This window comes from Trichophyton rubrum (genome assembly GCF_000151425.1).
Source record: "Trichophyton rubrum CBS 118892 genomic scaffold supercont2.2, whole genome shotgun sequence".
NCBI lineage: Eukaryota > Fungi > Ascomycota > Eurotiomycetes > Onygenales > Arthrodermataceae > Trichophyton > Trichophyton rubrum.
In genome coordinates, this window is record NW_003456427.1 from 2,350,618 (window position 1) to 2,372,380 (window position 21,763).

The window sequence follows — 21,763 nt, forward strand, 5'->3', positions numbered from 1 at the left end:
CGAGACTGTCACTTCGCCATAACCCCTTCATGGAACGACCTTAAAAGCAAAACATCCTGGACCCGTGAAATGGACATGTACATATTCTGCCTCCAGCTCAGGGTCCCCAAACACTTCCGTCTTCAACGTTTCCATCAACTTCGCTCCCTCCACCACTTTGCTCCAGACCATCATGTTTCCAGCGTCATAGGCCCTTGCCGTGAGTGATCGAGCATGGTACCTTGCCGGAATGCCGAGTTCGTTATCTTGAGTGCCATCGTACCAGGGACACTCGTCTGCATGCACGAATATTGGTCCCGGACCACTATATGGCGTATCACGGTTCTCGGGGAGGAACGGATTGTACGATACGAGCAGGACGTCTTCGTTCAGGGCCGCATTTTTGAGACAGCGACGACATGGGGCGCCGCCGAATGTTGGTGTTACCGTTGATCGGATGGTGGTGGGCTGGTTGACTTCCACCGGTGTAGGGAGAGGGACGATCTTCATCTTGATTGTTTTGTGGAGTTAAGATAATGTAGGTGGTTTTTTGATATGTAGATTGAATCGTTAGAATTGATTTAGAGACGAGGACATGAGCTGGTTTATATATTCATCATGGCAGTGTACTATATTTGATCTCGGGCTGCTTGCTGCTAATGTGTTCAATTACATCGACACCTAGGCAGGCCGTATGGAGGAGCAGAGTTGCTCTCAATATATTCAATTAGATTATTGCCGGCGTTGCATTTCCCTGGTCGATACATATTTCGATGCTACGGGATTATACTTTAGAGTGTTCGTATTCGCCCCTTGCTGCCAATATGACCAAATACAAGATCGTGGAGCGGTGATCAAAGAATTTCGGGAATAATTCCATTACTTGCTAGTCATTTGAAAACAAAAACAGCAGTACAAGTAGAGCTTACACACGAGACAGCTTCTCCCAACCATCTAGCTGGCCGATAAAACGGCCCCTATTTGTCGTTCTGATACCCGATCAGACAGACCAACCATATCAAGTACAGAAAACAAGAAGCGAGAACACGGCTGCATTTGATCCGAAAAGGAAAAAGAAAGAAAGAAAGAAAGAAAGAAAGAATCAAAAGGAGACCCAATCATTGGCCTTCTTCATCGCTCTTGACGGGTAGAGGCGACCGGGCAGTGGTGTCGACTATGTCCTCATCGTAGGTCATCCCATCAAGCATTTGAGCGTCGACAGCAGCTGTAGCTCGCGAGCCCGGTGCAGATGTGGGTGACTGGGGTGGCTGCTGAGACTGGCTCTGGTGTGTGATTGGGTGGGAGAATCGGCTTGAGGTAGGACTTGAGCCCGCTACTGCAGTATTACTGACGCCCGTCATGGAGGAGGACTGCCTGCTTAGTCCTGCTGCAGCCAGGCGTTGTACGGGGGTGGATATCGGTCCCGAGATGGTGCTGTTTGCTCCCTCACCGAATCCAACGAGACTTGCGTTTCCTTCGTCGCTGAAGGCGTCTGTAGAGCGTGCATCTGCGTCGTCTGGATCGACGTCTTCTTCGTCTATGGTTTCATCTTGTCCGTAGACATCGTCGCTTCCGCTGGCCCAGGTGGTGCGTGTGCGTCCGCCGAGACTGCCACGACTTATACTTTCCGTCGCACTAGCACTGCCGACTGTGCTGCGCTCCTTGAGCATATGAGGATGTGTGTCAAAGTACTCTCCCTGCGAGAGCCCGCTGGAGTTGTGTGCGTGAAGAGGATTGCCACCTGCAGCCGTGCGAGCGGAGAGGCGCTCCAGGCCAGCAAGGCGAGAGATGCGGTCTGCGCGCTCAGCGTCAAGAGTCGTTGTGGACGTTTCAGAAGCGTTGGAGGAGGACCGATGTGGCCGGTGACTGTGGGGTCGGCGAGCTCCCTGGTGGCCGTCCTTGATGGCTACGGTGGACAGCGCGGAGAGAGAGGTTGTCCCTGAGTTGGGAGTGCTCCTGTGCCCATGGTCAGCGAGAGGTTTCTTAGGTGTATGGGCCAATGGAACAGGGACACTTACGGGCCCATCTCCGAGGGGGTGACGGGGTCCGATGGAGGCGGAGGGAGGTTGATGAGTGTAGGAGTGGTCATTGTTGAAGGTCCTCGAAGTGATAGAAGTAGAGCAGGGCCGTGGATCTGTGTCTCTTGTGTGTCTTTTGACAGAAAGGTATCTCCGTTTTGTCTAGTTATCCAGGAGTCAGTATGCTGGCTGTGGCGTATGAGACACACATGCGGAAGCCACCCACCTGAGAGATATGAAGCAGTCAGCTCTGTGAAGTCGGCTCTCTGCAGTCCCGTATCAGCGCTCTGTCCGTCACTCGAGCAAGCAGTAAATCGTCCTTCTGTCGGTCGTCTCTGGCGGTGTTCCTGTCGTTGATCTCTCTCTGTCGTTGTCTTTCTGGTTTGCCCGAAGCGAGGGAGATGAAGAAGAAGAAAAGAAGAAGAAGAAGAAGCAGGACGTCATCGCCAGGAGGTCCGTGATATTATGTAAGCATGTCTATCAAACCTTATTTTTTTTTTTCTTCTTCTTTTTTCTTTATTAATCACAGCAGAAATAATTGGCAGACATGAAAGACAATCACACAATAACAGCTGAAGGCAAGGGCCTTTGTCAGGCTGTTCTTTCACAGCAGTACTACATATTCTAGGCATAATAATATAGTATCTATCGCTATGCGCTGTCCACTCCACACTGCCAGCACAGCTCTACAGACACCTAACCCCTACCATTGACACCTACACCCACTGTATACTCTCCTTTGAGTCTCTTTATCTTATTCTATGCATGTCTTTTTATCCTCCTCGCCGTCTTCTTTCTCTGCTTTTCTTTCTCGCTGCAACTTTTTAGCTGCTGACTAAGCACGCACGTACCACTTCCCCTTTCGCTTCTTCCCACTTTGGGAAAAAAAAAACCTTCGACTTTTCTTCTTTTTTCTTCTTCTTCTTCTTCCTTTTGACGCCCTCACGACCTCCAGCTTCACCTTCGCCTTCACCTTCGCCGTCACCTTCGCTCTCTCGGCCTCTCTCTCCGTCACGTCCGCCTTTTCCGCTGTCTCCAGCCCAGCGTCCGTGGAGGATTCATCGAGCCTGTCGCGTTCAAGCAAGCCAAACGTAAAACAAGTCCAGGGTCCAGGCGGTGAAACAGTGCAATAGTTATCTCAAGCTATATACATCTGCAATCTATCCTCGCACACTTGATATCGGTGATTTTTCGACCCTCGACTTCTCGCTGGCATTCACTTGTCTAGCAGATTTCGACCGGAGAGAGAAGAAGAAGGGATTTGGCCAGCTGCGAGCAAGCAAGCAGCCGAAAGGGAGGACATAAAAAAGGGAGCCGCACAAACGGGTTACAGCAAACTGCAACAAGGCGCCCTCTTCAACGCACAAAGAGGACTGCAGAACAAAAAGAGCCTTCGATCAGATATTCTCGAGAACCTGTTCGGGTCTAACTAGGACGAATTACCGTTTATATTTATTCTTGGTTAATTCTTTTATATATCGGAGCCTTCTCTCGGCTTTTGGGGAGGAGGGAATATCGCTGCCTGGGAAAAACCCTTGTCATATAGTGTTGGTCTCTGTTCTGTGGCTTTGAGTAGTCATGGCAGCTCCAACTCAGCTTGCTTGTAAGATATACAGCCTGGTGTTTACTGCGTCGAACATCTTACTGACTGGGACGACCAGACCGTACGGTGAAGGGCATCGGCATCTTGGATGCTGCCCCGGTTTACGAATCCTTGCCTGGCTTCGTTAGGTATATATACCATCTGCGCTCCCTCACTACAAGACTAAATCCAGAGCTCACATATTGTCCAGGCCTGAAGGGAACCTCCGGTGTTCCGCATACTCCGCCTGTGGCCGGTATTTCGCCTGGGCTGCCCCAGAAGGGTAAGCTACTGCCTCCGCTGAGATTGCGAATCACTATCACTAATGACCAGCCACAGTGTCACCGTCATCGATGCTTCGGTGGGCCACATAGTCAATCAGATTCCTGCAGAGAATGTGTACGAGATAGATTTTTCGCCCCTGGGCACATATGTCATCACCTGGCAACGGCCATCCAAGGACGAGAACGGCGATGCGGTCCGGAATCTTAAGGTGTGGAAGGTTGCCACCGACAGTGAAACCCAAGACCAGCAAACCCCGATCGGCAGCTTCGTTCAGAAGTCACAGACAGGCTGGAATCTGCAGTATGCCTCGGACGAACAATACTGTGCCCGTGTCGTGACAAACGAGGTGCAGTTCTACGAGAGCGGGAACCTCGGAACCGTTTGGAAGAAATTGAGGGTAGAGGGGGTCGCGGACTTTGCTCTTTCACCAGGCAAGGGCCACGCTGTCGCCACCTTTATTCCAGAGAGAAAGGTAACCTCCGTAATCGACCTGGTTTCCAAATGGGATGCATAAACTAATTATTATGATAGGGCCAACCTGCTTCCGTCAGGATATTTGATATGCCCAACTTCAATGCACCTGTTTCGCAAAAATCATTCTATAAGGGTGACAAGGTGCAGCTGAAGTGGAACAATACTGGAACCACTCTGATCGTCCTCGCTCAGACCGATGTCGATAAGAGTGGTAAGAGTTATTACGGAGAGACCACTCTGTATCTCCTCAGTGTTAGTGGAACATTTGATTCTAGGATCGACCTAGGTATGTTGGCCCTTCATCTAATCCCCCTATTTTCCCACGGGCAACAATAGCTGATTGTTAAATAGACAAGGAGGGCCCAATCCACGATGTTACATGGTCCCCTACCTCCAAAGAATTTGGTGTCGTGTACGGCTATATGCCTGCAAAGACCACCATCTTCAACACCCGTGCTGTAGCCACGCATTCTTTCCAGCTTGGCCCACGAAATACGATCATATTCTCTCCACATGGCCGCTTTGTCCTTGTTGCTGGCTTTGGTAACCTGGCAGGCCAGATGGACATCTATGATGTGGAGAAGGACTACAAGAAGATCGTCACCATCGAGGCCTCGAACGCGAGTGTCTGTGAATGGAGTCCAGATGGTAGACACATTCTCACTGCCACCACCAGCCCACGTCTACGTGTTGACAACGGTGTCCGCATCTGGCACGTTACTGGAGCTCTGATGTACAACGAGGATATGAATGAGCTGTATTCCGTGTCGTGGCGGCCACAGTCTCCCAACAGCCACCCACTGACATCAAATCCTCTGAACCCAGTGCCAACCCCGCACCCATCTGCCACAGCATATCTGAGCACCAAGAAGGCTCCTACCAAGCCTGCAGGTGCGTATCGTCCCCCAGGTGCCCGTGGGCAGAGCACTCCACTGGCCTTCCGCCGTGAGGATGAAGGCGGTGCTGCATTTGTCCGTGAGGACTCGTCTCCGTTTGCATCGAATGGCGGGTCCGCCCCAAGTCCCTTTGGCAAGCCCCGTCGTCGTGTTGTACCCGGTGCCGAGCCTGTGGAAGAGTTCCTACCACCCGGAGCCGCTCCGGGAGGCGGAGTTGCTCTTCCTCCTGGGGCCGAAGCCAATGCACCTGCACCAGAGAAGCTGTCCAAGTCTGCTGCGAAGAACAAAAAGAAGCGAGAGGCCAAGAAGGCCAAGGAGGCCAGCGCTGGCGGCCAAGGGGACGGCGGTGAGAATTCCATTGCTGCTCCCAACGCCGGGAGGCGGGATCGCAGTCGCTCCCGGCACCGACAGCAAGCCAGCGGCGGCGCGAACGGTGCCAATGGCACGAACCAGGACCCTAACTACCCCCGTGGAGGCCGTGACAGGAGCAGAAGCGCCCACCGCCGCCAGCGCAGCGATGGCCGCAATAACACGCCAAACCGCAACGGTAATGGCAACCAGCCTCATGACCGCCGTTCACCAGCCGTCAACACCACTGGCCGCCAACAAGCCGCACCACCAGACCTGACCGTCACCTCTCCCGACGGTGGTAACACTGCCAATGCTGTCCCTGACGCAGCGGCCATTGCCCGTGACAAGAAAATGCGCAGTCTCTTGAAGAAGGTCCGCGCCATCGACGAGCTGAAGATGCGTGTTGCCAGCGGTGAGAAACTGGAGGAGACTCAGATGAAGAAGATTCATACTGAGGATTCTGTTAGGAGCGAGCTGGAGGCTTTGGGATGGACTGGCTGAGCGAGAGGTGAAAGTCGAAGTATATAAATCAGCGGAGGATATTAATTAATAAGAAAAAAAATGATACAATCTCAGTATTGGAATACTATATACTGTCTCTACTCGTTACTGCTTCCATTATTTAATAGATGTAGCTGATATCTTATGTGTTAGTGAATAAGTTAGACGGTGGAGCGTCATTCTCCTATCTTCGTATCACAGCATCACAGCAGTAAACACCAACCAACAAACTACCAAACTACCAACCACTGGCAAACTAACCAACAGTCACTAACGAAGGGCTAATAAAACACACTCACAGCCACCGTCCACTCCGTGACGTCTAGCCTTCGCCTCGATAATCCCTGCCTCTGCATCTATCTCCTGTTGGCTTTTCCTGCGCGTTCATTGGGCAAAAGCATGGCCCGTCACAGGCTTAAGCGCCGTGTCTGAGACGCAGGAACAGAGCACACCCAGGGAAGAAACGGGACCAGCGCAAGATCAGAAGATGAACGTAAGACCCAAGATAGTTACTTATGGCCAGCTATCCATGTTATCTTCAGCCTGAAGGTGGCAGGTTATATCATTTCAGGTCTTATCTATGACCTATTAATCGCCTTATGAAGGACGATAGCGACTACAAACGGACCATAGGACTGGACACTCGGGTCATATTGACCATTCGGTTTTTATACCCGTATTCCTTACAGATCAGCGCTTTGGCAGCTTCCAGACCTACTTCAGTGGCATGAATCGAGCACCACATGGCAGTGGCAGGAGTCGCCTGCGCGGCGGCATCGAAATGTCCCATATACCGTGGCAGTCGCATGAACAAGAACGGTCAAGGATTCCCCCGTTAGCCAGGATGTTGATGTCCGGTGAGATGAGCGGAGATCCACCCAGGAGTCTTAATATGAAGGAGAAATTTGATAGATGGTACGCACTATCAACCTGGCCGGATGATGATGTATTTTTGGCTAACGTGGGTACTGCAGGATGGTTAATGATGGGTGGAGAAGATTGTAAGTCTTCCATATACGGCACATACTTGTGTATTGCTGACGAGTTCAGATTCGTTACAATATTCGCTTTGGTGCATGTCCTTCTGTTTGTGGTTGGTATGCTTAACTATAGCTTGAAGGTATTGCACTCTCCCGGAAGAAAGGATGACTTGGTTATTGACATTGAATAGGACAATCTTAGCAAAGCTAGAGGATTGCTTGGATCTAGTTACGCTGTTGCGAGAGCTGCTGCTTTGGTGCTGCACTTTGATGTTGCCGTGATCTTATTTCGTATGTTTACCCTTCAGGAGGCTGTCTATCAATGGTGCTAACGGAGAACAGCTGTATCTCGCACACTTATTTCTCTTCTGAGACAAACACCCTTGAATGGCGTTATACCCTTTGGTACGCTACAGTACCTAATAGTCTGGACTTGAAAAGGACAATATGTACTAACTAATTTCTTCTATAGATAAGAGCATAGCATTCCACCAAAGTATGCTTGATCATCCCATCTCCACTACTCTAGCTAACGGGCATAGTAACTGCATGGTCAATCGTGTTCTTCTCACTACTACACACCATTGCACACTGGGTCAACTTTGCTCGCATTGCAGGCTCCGAAGGCCTAGGAATCAAAGGCTTCCTCCAACTTAACTTCACCACGGGCCCTGGATGGACCGGATACATTATGCTAGTAGCCTTGGTGGCAATTGCACTAACGTCTTTGGAAGGCCCACGAAGAGCAAACCATGAACGATTCTGGAATACCCACCATCTCTTCATTATCTTTTTTCTATTCTGGTCTTTCCATGGAGCATTTTGCATGATCAAACCTGACCTACCCCCCTTTTGCGATGGAACAGGCGTGTTCTATCTCTACTGGATATTTGGAGGCTCTGTGTATCTGCTGGAGCGGCTCATGCGAGAAGTTAGGGGTAAACACAGGACGGTTATCACCAAAGTAATTCAGCATCCAAGCAACGTCTTTGAGATCCAGCTTCAAAAGGAGAAAACAAAGATGAGACCTGGCCAGGTATGTAGCCTATCTCTATTGTAGTAATTGCTATGCTTACCATCACTTAGTATATCTTCATCAACTGCCCAGTAGTATCAATATGGCAATACCATCCCTTCACCCTTACTAGTGCTCCTGAGGAGGATTATATATCCGTACACATACGCTGCGTTGGCAACTTCACAAAGGACCTGGCAAAAGCAGTTGGCTGTGACTTTGACGAGAAAGAACAGCCTTCCTACGAGCGACGTAACAGGCGTGAGTCGACAGTGATAGGCGTCAATGCCAACACAAGTGAGCAAGACGTCGACCCAAGACTTCGTTGTATACTGCCACGCATTTTCATTGACGGGCCATTCGGCAGTGCATCTGAAGACGTGTTTAAATTTGAAGTAGCGGTGTTAGTCGGTGCTGGAATCGGCGTTACCCCGTTCGCCTCCATTTTAAAGAGCATATGGTATCGAATGAGTCAGCGACAGAACAAGACACGGTTGAAGAAAGTGTACTTCTTCTGGGTCTGTCGAGATTTTGGCTCCTTTGAGTGGTTCAGCTCATTGCTGCTTGCCATAGAGGCCCAGGACAGGTATAGTAACATTGAGATCCACACGGTATGTTTTACATTACAGTGAATCCTCATCATGCAGGCGGCTAGTTAGTTACTAACCTTCCTCCAGTATCTCACGGCCAAAATCCAATCTGATGATGCAACGAATATTATGATCAATGACGCCGACGCTGACCGAGACGCCATCACTGGTCTCCGTGCCCCCACCAATTTTGGCCGACCAAACTGGGACATGGTTTTCCGGTCAATCCGGAAGATTCATGCCCCAGCTGAGGCGGGAGTATTTTTCTGTGGACCAAAGGCGTTGGGCAGCGTTCTGCATGTGAAATGCAACATGTACTCCGAGCCAGGTTTCAATTTCGTGTGGGGAGAGGAGAATTTTTAATCTTGCATATCATAGTCAGACTTAACTGAGATCTCGTGAATAGTCTCTGTCGGACGTATCCTTTTGACGTAAATTGTGCGAGCTTGACTTTGAACGAAATCTGATATGTATATCCATACAGAGTACTTAGACGCTCGAAAAGCCCTAAAACAGTGCAATTACGTCATCCCGCATTTCCCCATTAAATAAAGTTCACCAGCGGGAGGCGAACCTTCTTTTAGTTTTCGTCTTTTTCTTTGTCTTTGAGATGCAAACAATAACAATGAGAATACTAGACTATCTTTTTTGCCTGGTAAATGAAGTGGCTTTGGCTACGGTAGAAGGTGGTTGTCAAGTTAGCAGCTGGTTTCTTCATACTATGATGTATCTATATCCATTCTAGGTTGACATCCATTGTCTTTGAGGTGCAAATGGAATGAGATGTCAGAGAAGGCCAATAGGAAGAGGACGGGGTAGCTCCAGACTGGAGAAGCGGTCAGAACGCACTGACATGTAGAGCTCTTAGCCATTTAGTAGACATCAAGTCAAGGCCTGGCATCAACAATAACTTCAAGTTTTAAGTTTGGGGTGATGTTTCTACGTGCCTTTGATAAGTGGCGAATGCAATCAATCATAAACATGATATTATTGTTCGTGAGAACTGGGACTGTAGTAGTTGGCCACCGCCAAAACTAAAAAATGGAAAAGGGAAATATCATCGCGTCATCGCTAATGCTAAGAGAACAAAGCATGCTGCGTGTTATATAATCAGGGTATTGCAGGGGGTACTGGGTCAGGCCAGCTATGGGGGTATGTATGTATATATGAGCCGTTCACAGCACAATTCACTTCTTTGTACTTGGGTCACGGTCACGGTCCCCATACTGGCCGCGAAACTCGTCGAGGTCGTGCTGGAGCTGGGATAGATTGGCTAGTATATCATTTGCGTTTGATGGAGGTGAAATGTCTGGTTCAGGCGGGTTGCTGCCTCGACTAGTTTTGCGATGAGGCGGAGGAGGCGGTGGTATAGGATGGTCTTCTGTCTCCGTTGATATTGAAGATGGCCTTCTAGTGGAAGTAGAGGTGGATGAGGCGTGATTTGTTTCTGTTGAATGAGACGAGTGGGTTGAACCGGCTGTTCGGCGCGGTGGGGGAGGTTGTGGTCTTGCTGTTGATGTTGGCGGATGGATGTGGGTATATGTATGGCTTGGGGCCTGAAGGTGTGGGTTATGCGGTGGGGAGGTTTCTGATTCTGCTTTTTGTATAGGGGTATCAACTGATGAAGTGTCGTGTATAGACGAGGCGGTTGATCCGTGATCTGTGGTACTGCCTGTTCTGGTCCTTCTAGATGGCGGAGGAGGAGGAGTCTTGGGATGCGTAGCACTGTTCAAGGAAGCAGATCTATTCAAAGGCTTGGTAGAACCGGGCGGTAGGGCTAGTCTTGAGGTATTTGTACCGCTCCGTTTCATCTGGCTGTGCCGACGTGTTATGGGAGGCGTTGGAGGTCTTTTATGCTGAGTATGGGCAGGCGGAACTGGCTCTGATTGTGCTGCCTGACGCCGAGCGGGGGGCGAAGGGGGTTGAGCTCCATGTATGGAAGAGGCGGGTGACTTGGTCTGGCTTGTTGCTTGGGGGGAAACGGGGCCAGTAGCTTCCGTAGACTTTTCAGTCGACTCTGAGCTGCGAGAGGAGGAGGATATGGCTTTTCCTCTCCGGGACTTTGGCGGAGGTGGCTTTTGCGGCTTCTTCTCACCGGCAGGCTTGGTCTGGTTCTCTTGCGCGGTAGTGGCGGCAGTAGACAAATCTCTGCCCTCGTTGGTATTCCCAGCCGTATCCCCCGTGAGTAGCAGCCTCTTAAACGCATCGACGTCCATCGTTGCTCTCTTCTTCGTAGCTCCGGCTTCAGCATGATCCTGCTCCTGTCCTTTGCTCCGCAGATCCCCGTGGTACGACACCCTTCGTAGAGACGGCATATCAGCAACGGGACCTAGCCCGAGGCCCAGGCCGTCTTTTCCCCGCGCATTCAGGCGTTCTATCTCGTCATCTTCGTCACCATCGTCGTCCTCGCCGGAGCTCCCGGAGCTACCGATAGCAGCATTGAACGGATCCTCGGCTGGCTGAACACCCGGCGTTGAAGGGCGATGGCCCGACATCTGTCGCCCCACTGACCCAGCAGACGTATATTCAGAGAGGTTAGAGCCAAAATACCCTTCTTCGCCGTCATTGATGTCGTTGTTGCCGGGTGAAGGTATCTGTTTTGCCGGGGGAGAAGCGATGCGAACGGTCTTTGGGTTCGAAGCCGAACGAGAAGTGGGGAGTTCACCTGTCATACAGCATGTTAGAGATAAAGTGACATTCAGCAGTACAATATACAGCTATATCACCGTATATCTTCATGGTAAAGCGGGTATATAGGCCATAGTATAGAGTAGACGTACTGTTCTCAAACAGCGGCCTGGACAAGCCGTAGTGCTGCTGCGTTTGGCCGTGTTTCTGCCTGGCAACGTCTACCTCCAGGCCGGCAAGCCATTCCTCTGCGGGCCCAGGCCGTCTGCCGTCATCGTCCTGCCCTGTCTGCCGTTTGTCCTGGCCGCGAGGTCTGTTGCCTGGCTGTGCCGTGGGGAGGGATGCGGAGTCACTTGCGGCCGTTTGCGAAGACGAAGAAGACGCTGTTTCTGGCGCAGCAACGGCTCCGGGAGCAGCAGTAGAGACGGCTTTCTTATGGCGGAAAGGATTTAATCCAGACATCGTACATGAGGGCGCTGGCGGGTGCGGGCGTGGGCATGAGTGCGATGCGCGGCGTTTGGGAGCTGAAGAGTTGGTTTAGCTGTCTTGGTTGGTTTGCGCGGGCGAAGAACGACGGAGTATTTACACACACATCCCGGCGTACCAGCGTCTACTACGAAGACTACGAAACGACCATGGCTATATTATTAATAGGAAGACTATACTGATATTAAGAAGGTAGAGACGGATTAAGTGACGTATTTTCCATCCTTAAGCGCATGCAGATCTCAGTAGCTAGATAAAACCGAAGAAGCCCTATGGCAATGAAACTCCATCCGTCCGTCCAGAGCAAAGCCGTTGTCCGTCCAAACCGCCAGTTCCATAATAAATAACTGATGAATATGACAATATAAGAAAAGAAAGATATAGATGTAGAAGAAGTAATCCCCCGCCGAGCTGACCCTCCTAGGGTTGAGCCTAATAGTACAATTTCACCATCCACCAAAGCCCCTTATTTGCAGATAGACGTTAACAGGTTCCGACGTAGAATACGTCTTTAACAGCTTCCAGTGTAGATTCTCCAGTCGTTGTCTCCGTAAAAGGTCCTCATCAAGGCCGAGCCGCACTCCGTCGGCTGGCTGAAGGCAACCTGTGTCCGGGCCATCTCCATGCCGTAGAAGTAGTTGCTGACCACGCAGTCGAGCAGGTCGAGCGCTATGCCCTTCCGACGAGAACCCCGGCACGTCCAGATGCGAGATATGCCCACGAGGACGGGGTATGTTTCCTTGGTGAGGGAGAGAGCGCAGCTGAGGCTTGAAGGGCGCTTTGGGATCAGCTTGGACGGGTTGGAGGTGATGCCGTGGGCTTCCCAGATGCGTTCGGCCAGGGCGAGGCCAACGCATCTGCTGCCCTTCATGTGCAGGAAGAACTTGAACCGGTCGACTTCCTCGCCGCCCTGTTTGGCCTCGACCTTGCTCCAGAGGACGCTGTCATCGATGTCGACGGCGCCCAGGTCGAGGTTTGCTATCTCGAGCACACGTTTGGCGTGTCTTTTCGATCCAGCCGAGCTCTTCCGGTCCACGATGACGACGTATCCTTCCTCGAAGCGGGAGGCCTCGTATACCCAGCGCGAGGCATTTGCACGGACAAACGACTTGCCAAACTCGACGCCGCCTGAATACGCCGAGTTGTGGTCATGGTATCTGCGGTGTATGGAGCGGTCTAGTTCTGACGAGGGGATATAGTGCATGCCACATGTGTCGCACTCTATGCGTACCGTGCTGGCCGCTACAGCAAGGTCGAGTGTTGTTTGTTTCAGGGCCGGCCGGGACGCTGTTGCTGGCGCAGACGCTGTGTTAGTAGTAGTAGTAGTAGTAGTTGATGTTGATGTTGATGTTGAGGTAGTTGGTGTTGACTCCGATGCAGCCTGAGTCTGCTTCTTCTTCGCCGGGGGATCCATCGACCGCATGCTGGCACTGCCCCCGTTGACCTCGAGCTCCGTCAGCGGCGTATCGTTCGCAGACCGCTTGCGTTTCAGGAAACTAAAGGTTGGCTTGCGGGTGCTGGCGGGGGGCGGCGTCAGGGCGAGCTTCAGCTTCACCTGCTCGGCCTCGTGCTCCCGCGGCGGCGGCGAGCTGGGCGGCGTCGACAGGTCGTCGTCCAGCTCTGGGATGTCCTCTGAGTAGACCGTGGCGGCCGTGGAAGTGTGACGCGACGGACTGGACAGGATCGCAGCGGAAGACTCGCGAATCGCACAGACGAGGTTGTTCTCGCTGCCCATGTCGCCCACCAGGGGCGGCTGGAGATGGCGGTCCCCGTCATTCTCGCCGGCAGTGCTGCTGACGCTGCTGCTGCTGATGGTGATGCTGGCGGTGTTTTCGTCTGCTGGCATGCTGGTTATCCGCCGTTTCTTCAGCGCTGGATCAGGACGCGACTCCGGGCACAGCACGCGCCGGAGCGGCCGCGCATAGGTTTTCATGAGTAGACCTCTGCAGCCAGCCAGTCAGTATAAGTAGTAACAGAAAAGAATAGTGATCTTCACCGACCTCTTGAACGAGTTGGTCACGGTGTAAGGCGTGTCCCGCGCGGAAACCATGAGGCCTGCCTGCGACTTTGTTTCTTAGCAGCGAGTGGCGGCGGCGAGCATGTACGAGAGCTGTAGATGCAACTTCTGGTCTCTCTCGTGTACGGCGGACGGACTGATCTCGACAGCAAAGACGCAGAGACGCAGAGACGCAGAGACGCAGCTTTGGAGCGGGCGATGGTCCTTTTTATTTGCTTCTGTATGAAGTCTTGCGTTGTTGGTTGTTTTTTGTGTTGTTTTTCTTTTTCGCTCTTAATAAAACAGTCTGATATTAAGCAGTCGAAAAGGCTGGTCCTTGGCCGTTGACCCGCGAGATGAAGGACAGGAAACAAGCAGGATGAAGATGACGACGAGGACGGATGAGTATTTCTCTGCCTGGAGAGATTTTATGCTGACTGGGGTTTTCTTCAGGTCGGAAAGGGGCTGTTGGTCGCTGCAAGGGTGCCTGTAGTCGACGGAGCTTTCGGACAGACAGAGAGATAGACAGCTACAGAGGGCAATTCTACAGCCAGGCGGACGGCAGACAGCAGACAGACAGCAGACGGCGCTTGATATAGATGAAAAGGCTCAGTCGTACCCGTCGAGGTCAGCATCACCGTCGACCTTCTCTTTTGCTGCAGCAGATGTGGCGCCCTATTCGTGTGCAGGGCCGCATATTAACGTCCAACCCCCAGCCAGCCAATAGAGACGGGCACGAAGGCTTCTACAGGGACTTGCAGGGGATGTACAGGAGGCTATAGGCACATATAGGCTATGGGCAGCACCGCTAGCACGCCGACTATCGACAGGGATCTCTGCCCTGCTCGCGCTGCCCGACCTGCATCATGCGACGTTTAACCTTGACAAAAAGGAAAAAGGACGCAGCGAGAGACAGACAGTCGAGGGAGAACGAGAGATACAAACACGTAAATACGCGGGCCAGCGGATCCTCACTGGCTGGCTGGCTGCCTCTTCTTGGCCCTGGTTACGGTTACGGCTGCAGTTCTCCTGGCACTGTGCCACCGTTGAGTAACTCCGTCAAGTCCTTTGATGAGAGAGAGAGAGAGACGCAGAGAGAGACGCAGACGGAGAGAGGATGCGAGAAACATGAAGAATAGTCATACTTGGTTCGATGTTTCTGCGTCTGCGTGATTAGCAATTCACGCGGCCAGCTCGGGATGCGGATATCATTCTAGATGCTTCAGCGCTTTCCATGCCATTGGCCCGTCTGGAAGTGCCCCAGAGGGAGAGAAAAGTCCCGACAAATGTCCGTCTGGCCGGGCGTCGTCCTGCTGGCCGGATCGAAGTGCCAGTTATGGTCTGCTACAGCCCTATCTACGCTACACTGCCCCCAGCTGGGTGGGTAAGCCGGAATATTATTGGGAAACCAGCTGGTGTTTGATGTTTCGATGCTGCCAGCTTGATGGTATTCTGGACTACTCCGTACGGCGCATATGACTTTGATAGACGAGGTGAGTTATGCAAGATGATCACCGCTCAGCATGAATGAACAAACACTACCGAGAATGGATATGGATTCCTGGATATACCGTCATTCTCATCTGTCCGGCCTTTTCTGCCAATCACACCTGGATGTACTATCAAGCTTCTCTTAGGAATCCTGCATCTCTAGCTATGCGGCTATCAGGGGCATCTCATAGTCCTCGAAGGGTACTCTATAATGTCAATATAGCAGCAGATACGGAGTCAGCAGGATATAATACTATATAACAATATATCTTGATCAAATGGACGCATACAAAGTAGTTATAAGGCTATGGAGATTCCGCAGGCATGATATTAGACAGTAAGATAGAAGCTCGCCTCGGACAGCTTCATAGCATCAACAGCTATAGCAACAACTATCAATAGCTACCAAAAACACATAATATACTGATATCACCGTCTAATAATGACAATAACACTGCTGAGTCTCATAGTCAATAACGACTGCCGAGGTCTGCAGCGAAAATCCCGAAACACCACGAAAACTCCACAATAAGCGCGACTTTTTGAGCCGAAACCCGGGATTCCTTCTCTGCCGCCATCTGGATGTCATTCAATTGAGCTCTAGCTGGCTGTATTGATCTTTAATTGACATTGAGTACGGGGTACAGGCTGCAAGATGAACGCTGCGCTGAGAAGAGGCACACTGAGGGCTGCGCTGGGAGCCGCGAGACGGCCAGCAGACACCGCAGGCCGACGCAGCGCACACTCAGCAGCGAGCTTCAAGTGAACAGATCCGCTGGATGCAGAGAGTCTCTACACGGCAGACGAGCTGGCTATCCAGGACACGGCCAAGACGGTACTGTCAGGAGCAGCTGGCCCCGAGAGTCCTAGGTGTGTTCCCTTTAACTGGCAGCAACAGCTGTATTATACTAATGAAATATATAGAGGCATATCGAAATGAAGCCTACGACCCGGAGATTCTGCGCGAGATGGGCTCTCTGGGCCTGCTGGGCGCCACGATCCAGGGCTACGGCTGCGCGGGCGTGTCGACGGTGGCCTCGGGCCTGATCACCAAGGAAGTCGAGCGAGTCGACTCGGGCTTCCGCAGCGGCATGTCCGTGCAGTCCAGCCTGATCATGACGGGCATCCACGAGTTTGGATCCGAGGAGCTGAAGCAGAGACTGCTCCCGCAGCTGGCCCAGGGTAAACTGCTAGGCTGCTTCGGCCTGACCGAGCCCAACCACGGCTCTGACCCAGGCAGCATGGAGACCGTTGCCAGACCTCACCCTACCAAGAAAGGGTTCTACAGTCTCTCCGGCACCAAGACGTGGATCACCAACTCGCCCATCTCAGACGCCTTTTTGGTCTGGGCCAAACTCGACGGCAAGATACGCGGGTTTGTGGTTGAGCGAGACCAGTGCCCCGAGGGAACGCTCAGGACGCCTGCTATCAAGAACAAGACTGCCCTACGAGCTTCGATCACGGGCATGATCCAGATGGATAACTGTCCTGTGCCAGAAACTAATATGTTTCCTGAAGTAACGGGCCTGGTGGGACCGTTTACCTGTCTGAACAGCGCCAGGCTGGGCATCGCGTTTGGCACGATGGGGGCGTTGGAGGATTGTATCAGCCGAGCACGAGAGTATGCGCTGGAGAGGAAGCAGTTCAAGGGCAACCCGCTGGCCAAGTACCAGCTTGTGCAGAAGAAGCTGGCGGACGCAGCTACGGATGCGGCGTACGGGACGCTGGCGGCGGTGCAGGTGGCCCGGCTGAAGGACGAGGGCAAGGCTGTGCCGGAGATGATATCCATGATCAAGCGGCAGAACTGTGACCGGGCCCTGGCTGGCTCGCGGACGCTGCAGGAGATCTTTGGCGGCAACGCTGCGAGTGACGAGTATCATATTGGCAGACATGTAGCCAACCTGTTCGTTACCCAGACCTACGAAGGCCAGAGTGATATCCACAGTAAGTCTTTATATCACTCTATATTACTCTATATTTACTATCATACATGCTAACCTACTGACTATCCAGGTCTGATCCTTGGACGGGCCATCACCGGCGTCCAGGCTTTTGTATAGTACATCTGTAGACCCTATAGTCCATCATATCCATATCCATATACTCATACTCATACACACATATCCATATACATAGACAACACTCTACCACTTCACCCTCCACCATCCACCATCTTCTACCAACCGTCTACCACATCATACTCTCTACATCTCTCTTCTCTTCTATCATCATCTACCCCTATCGTCTACCCCCTACTGTTCCCCCTATTCCTCTTCTCTGTCCTCGTCTTATCTTATCTATTAGTCAGCTCTTAGTCAGCTTTCGCCTTTTCTTCGCTTTTTCTCGCTTTTTCTTCTTCTTCTTCTTTTCTTCACCAGCAAAAAAACATCAACAGCGACGACGAACTCACCTTCACGATAGACGAGGCTCCTCCCGCAGGTACAAGAGACCCTCCCCTTGCTGTCGGCCTCGCTGCCAGGCTGCTGTTCCCTCTCCCTCTCCCTTCGTTCGTCCTCTGCCTGGCTGCACGAAGGGGGAAAACAACGCATGTCCCGGAACCAGCTAACACCCAACCCCGCCATAGCCACCGAAGAGAAAAAACTCACCACCGCCGGAACGCACACGACCACGACCACGACCACTCCAGGTCTCGCTCTCTCCTCTCCCATCAGACACTCCGCGTTCATACAGCCGTCATGGCCCTCAAGCGCATCAACAAGGAACTCACAGACTTGGGACGGTCAGCCACTCCTTTACCCCCCATCCGCTTCCTTGCTTTCCCCAGCCCCGTGGAGTCCGGCGTCTAGCAGGAGACTACCCGGCTTCTACACAGATATACACGGCATACGACACTTTATAAACTGCCTCTGACTGTTCTGATATAGTGATCCCCCCTCTTCTTGCTCTGCTGGTCCCATAGGAGACGATCTGGTACGCACCCCCGCTCTGTTATGCAGCTTACGGACTATATAACGCCGAGAAGCTAACATATGGCAGTTTCACTGGCAAGCTACGATCATGGGGCCCGAGGGCAGTCCCTACGCTGGCGGTGTCTTCTTCCTCGCCATACATTTCCCAACAGACTACCCTTTCAAGCCACCAAAGGTCAACTTCACCACGCCTGTGTACCACCCAAATATCAACTCAAACGGCAGCATCTGCCTCGACATCCTGAGAGACCAGTGGAGTCCCGCTCTCACCATATCAAAGGGTTAGCCTTAGCCTTTTTCCTTTTTTCACTCTTTGTTTTGCTTGGATGCTAACCTCTGCTAGTCCTTCTCTCGATCTGCTCGATGCTCACAGACCCCAACCCAGACGACCCGCTCGTTCCAGAGATAGCTCATCTGTACAAGAAGAAGGACGGAGAATATGAGAGAATCGCCGCCGAGTGGACACGCAAACATGCTATTGGTTGATACCCTTGACTCCCTATGATGCTATGACTAGGGGGCTGTTCTTCATCTTTTCTTTTCCACAATACAATACAACCAACGGACTACCTGAGTACCAAAACCTACCTACCAACCCTGCCCTCCACGCGCAACCATCCACTTTGAGCCATACACACACACCTTTTTCTCTTCCCTTTCTTTGTTGTAAACTCGTGCGAGAAAATAAGGCGTTGATCGTTTACATGGATTGAAGCATGGTTTAACCGAGGAGTTCGCCCTATTCTACTTTACTGCCTACTTCTGCTTACTATTAGCTTTGAGACGTTGCGGTGCAGTGGTGTGACAGTGACGGGAACGGAACAGGAGGCGATTATTCGTATATTGTTCTTCCATATGTCGTTTGGTTCAACCATCGTCGAAGCATGCAATAACTTTTTTGTCTGCTACGAAATCAAACTGCAAAACTATCCCTCTACTTTTTCTCTGTTCCGTCTTTCTTACCTTATGTCTCCAACCACACCCTTCTTGCTCTTTGCCTGGAATACAAGCCTTGTGGGCGTCAGATCTTCCTTCTCTTGTCCCCCTATCCCCCTACATAACCCCCCTTCCCCCCTTTCATCGGTGCAATCATGCTACGTCAGTTATGCTATGTTACGTCTGCCCATGCCAACCAAGAAATATTAACGCTTGCTACGTCTTATGTCTTCTTCTCGGGTTATTAAATGCCGTAGTCTCATTAATCTTTCTTATAATTTCGCTGGCCATGCTGAAAGTACTCGATCATAGTACACCATAGTAGACAATCTAAATCAGTATAACGAAACACAAACATATATGAAACAACAGAAACTCCCTCAAATATGTATGGGATGTATATGTAAAATGAAAAGAGAAACAGAAAGGAAATAACTCCCCCATCGCCTCCCATCCCAGCCCACCACGGCGATACTCGATACTCCTACTCCGACACCTTGAATATGCATGCATTGCAACGGAGGAGGGAAAGGTATTTCAACTACCTTCTGCTCCTACTGCTCTTCTTCGATACACAGCTGCCGACCTGGCTCACGCTATCACTCGGCAGCACCGGATCGTCAAACTTGCTGCGTCCACTGCTCGAATGGCCCGACTGGCTTGACCGACTGCTCGACTTGGACCGCTTATGCTTGGACTTCTTGGATGAAGTCGAGGCGGTCTCGAAGATGGGCCGCGGAGTGACGTGTGAGCCTGCGTCGATGTCCTCCAGGTACAACGCACTACCACCCGCTACACTAGGCGGGAGCGGGATCTGATGAGCATGCGAGGAAGAGCGGTGACTAGACGAAGCTGATGAGCGGCGGTCACGGTCACGGTCGTGCTCACGATCGTACTCATGATGGGAATGTTTGCTATGACTGCTGCTGGTATGCGAGTGTTTGGAGCGGATGGACAGCTTGGAGACGGTCGTGGTCGAGCCGGCGGGCAAGGGGATGTTGCGAGCCGAGTGGACGGACGAATGCACGCTGGGCTCGAAGTCGTAGCCGTAGTCTTCCTCAATGGTGCGCATGCAGCGGTCTCGATCGTTCTTACTGCTATGCTTCGAGTGGCTGGAGTAGCTTGACTTGGCCTTGGTGGATTTGGCCTTGATGGTCGAACCCGATGCCTGGCTGGAGGCTACGCTCTTCGCATAGTGCTGCTGCTGACTATGGCGGCGCTGCGAGCCACAGCTGCCGGAGCTACAGGCGCTGCCGGCATCGCCGCGGTCTCGGTCAGGATGGTCGTGGAAGCTGCTGACGAAGCTCGGGCTGGGCTGGTAGTGAGGGTATGTGCGAGAGTAGGAGGATCTGCTGTCGTCAGCAACGCCGCCGGGCACGCCCTCGATGGCTCGGATCTCGAGATCCCCTGAGGCGCCGCTGTACATGCTCCCGTCTGATGGGCGGCGTTCAGAGCCAGAGGTCGATCCAGGGGTTCCTGGCAAGAAACCGGCAGCAGCAGCACCGCCGGTGAAGCTCTTGGCTTGCTCGAGGATGCGGCTGGTTTGTTCTAGGCCCTCGAACACGGTGCTGGCCCAGGGGTTCTTGGAGGCGGCGCTGCGAGCATACCCGTCTTCGAGCTGGCCCTGTTGCTGGCTGGCTTCGATGCCTCGGTAGCCAGTATTGCTCCCGCCAGAGACCGAGGGGCTGGATTGGGGCGCAGCTTCGATGTAGCGGGTGGTGGTGACTGGTGTGATGGTTTCATGCTGGCTCTGCGAGTCTCCCTTGACCATGGCGTATGCAAGAGCAGCTCCAGCAGCGGCGCCGAGGAGAGTCCCCACCACCGCCTTTGCGCCGGACAAGTTGTCACCGCTCTTTTCCTTGGTGACGATGTAGTGGACATTGGTCGTGGTCGTGCTGGTGGTCTCCTGTCTGGATAGCTGTTGGCGTGGGGGCTGTGGTTGCTGGGGCGCGGGAGCCATGACGGACTTTGAAGACATCTTCTTTGCAGTCGAGGCAGAGCTGACTTCTGACTTTGCAGGAGCAGCAACTGTCATGGCTCTGGATTTGGCAAAGCTGACCTCGGACTTTGCGGGGGCAACGGTCATGGCCCTTGACTTGGTAGAATGTTTCGAGACCACGGAGCCATTGTCGACGACGGTGAGGGCCTTGTCGTTGACGACGCTGCCCTTGCGGCTGGGGGCAACGCTGGGGGCGTCGTTGCGGTGGACAGCCTCGATGCTGTTGCCGTCAAAGTCGATCACGGCTGCGCTGAAGTAGTTCCGTTCGGCGTCTCGCACGCACGGCTCGCCGTGGATCTTGCCGCCGGCCTTGAGAGCGGCAATGAAGAATGCACTGACTGCATCTCGGGATGGAGCCGGAAAGGCAATATGTGCAGCTCCAACAGGGACTCTACTGGCAGTTAGTATTTTGTATATCAATTGGTTGGTATGATTCAGTTAAGTCCTACCCAGGTCTCTCCTCTGCAATCCAGAAATCAGCAGGCTTGCCAGGCTCGGTACCGAATCCGACGCTGTTCTCATGGCGGCCCATGAAGCAGTATCCCAATGGCTGGAGACATGATAGGAAGAAGGAGGTGGAGGTAGGCAGATTCGAGACAGTGAGAGTAAGGTGGGAGACGGGCATT

The 21,763-nt window shown here is 52.3% G+C and overlaps 9 protein-coding genes across 9 annotated transcripts; 4 read left to right on the forward strand and 5 right to left on the reverse strand.

Annotated features, from left to right (window-relative positions):
• Window positions 1–27: 27 nt before the first annotated feature.
• TERG_02484 (uncharacterized protein) lies at window positions 28–489 on the reverse strand (the record flags this gene model as incomplete). The annotated part of the gene is made up of 1 exon (XM_003237723.1): window positions 28–489. One exon carries the CDS (start codon window positions 487–489, stop codon window positions 28–30), a length of 462 nt encoding a protein of 153 aa, XP_003237771.1.
• Window positions 490–1,097: 608 nt separating this feature from the next.
• On the reverse strand, window positions 1,098–2,068 carry TERG_02485 (uncharacterized protein; the record flags this gene model as incomplete). The annotated part of the gene is made up of 2 exons (XM_003237724.1): window positions 1,098–1,935; window positions 1,998–2,068. 2 exons carry the CDS (start codon window positions 2,066–2,068, stop codon window positions 1,098–1,100), a joined length of 909 nt encoding a protein of 302 aa, XP_003237772.1.
• Window positions 2,069–3,575: 1,507 nt separating this feature from the next.
• On the forward strand, window positions 3,576–6,845 carry TERG_02486 (uncharacterized protein; the record flags this gene model as incomplete). Its single annotated transcript, XM_003237726.2, has 6 exons — window positions 3,576–3,600; window positions 3,659–3,728; window positions 3,791–3,862; window positions 3,919–4,336; window positions 4,396–4,624; window positions 4,690–6,845. 6 exons carry the CDS (start codon window positions 3,576–3,578, stop codon window positions 6,084–6,086), a joined length of 2,211 nt encoding a protein of 736 aa, XP_003237774.1. The 3' UTR covers window positions 6,087–6,845.
• An 85-nt stretch (window positions 6,846–6,930) lies between these two features.
• TERG_02487 (uncharacterized protein) lies at window positions 6,931–9,034 on the forward strand (the record flags this gene model as incomplete). Its single annotated transcript, XM_003237727.2, has 9 exons — window positions 6,931–7,001; window positions 7,061–7,087; window positions 7,137–7,206; window positions 7,258–7,357; window positions 7,409–7,471; window positions 7,539–7,562; window positions 7,609–8,102; window positions 8,153–8,692; window positions 8,759–9,034. 9 exons carry the CDS (start codon window positions 6,931–6,933, stop codon window positions 9,032–9,034), a joined length of 1,665 nt encoding a protein of 554 aa, XP_003237775.2.
• Window positions 9,035–9,858: 824 nt separating this feature from the next.
• On the reverse strand, window positions 9,859–11,761 carry TERG_02488 (uncharacterized protein; the record flags this gene model as incomplete). The annotated part of the gene is made up of 2 exons (XM_003237728.1): window positions 9,859–11,336; window positions 11,452–11,761. The coding sequence occupies 2 exons, from the start codon at window positions 11,759–11,761 to the stop codon at window positions 9,859–9,861; spliced, it is 1,788 nt and encodes a 595-aa protein (XP_003237776.1).
• A 535-nt stretch (window positions 11,762–12,296) lies between these two features.
• TERG_02489 (uncharacterized protein) lies at window positions 12,297–14,805 on the reverse strand (the record flags this gene model as incomplete). Its single annotated transcript, XM_003237729.2, has 2 exons — window positions 13,786–14,805; window positions 12,297–13,728 (listed from the first exon to the last, which is right to left on the reverse strand). Exons 1-2 carry the CDS (start codon window positions 13,833–13,835, stop codon window positions 12,297–12,299), a joined length of 1,482 nt encoding a protein of 493 aa, XP_003237777.1. The 5' UTR covers window positions 13,836–14,805.
• Window positions 14,806–16,051: 1,246 nt separating this feature from the next.
• Window positions 16,052–17,269, forward strand: TERG_02491 (uncharacterized protein; the record flags this gene model as incomplete). The annotated part of the gene is made up of 1 exon (XM_047747924.1): window positions 16,052–17,269. One exon carries the CDS (start codon window positions 16,052–16,054, stop codon window positions 17,267–17,269), a length of 1,218 nt encoding a protein of 405 aa, XP_047603893.1.
• Window positions 17,270–17,968: 699 nt separating this feature from the next.
• Window positions 17,969–18,688, forward strand: TERG_02492 (ubiquitin-conjugating enzyme E2-16 kDa; the record flags this gene model as incomplete). The annotated part of the gene is made up of 4 exons (XM_003237732.1): window positions 17,969–18,012; window positions 18,158–18,203; window positions 18,270–18,483; window positions 18,546–18,688. The coding sequence occupies 4 exons, from the start codon at window positions 17,969–17,971 to the stop codon at window positions 18,686–18,688; spliced, it is 447 nt and encodes a 148-aa protein (XP_003237780.1).
• Window positions 18,689–19,679: 991 nt separating this feature from the next.
• Window positions 19,680–21,762, reverse strand: TERG_02493 (uncharacterized protein; the record flags this gene model as incomplete). The annotated part of the gene is made up of 2 exons (XM_003237733.1): window positions 19,680–21,528; window positions 21,587–21,762. 2 exons carry the CDS (start codon window positions 21,760–21,762, stop codon window positions 19,680–19,682), a joined length of 2,025 nt encoding a protein of 674 aa, XP_003237781.1.
• Between the last annotated feature and the right edge of the window lies 1 nt (window position 21,763).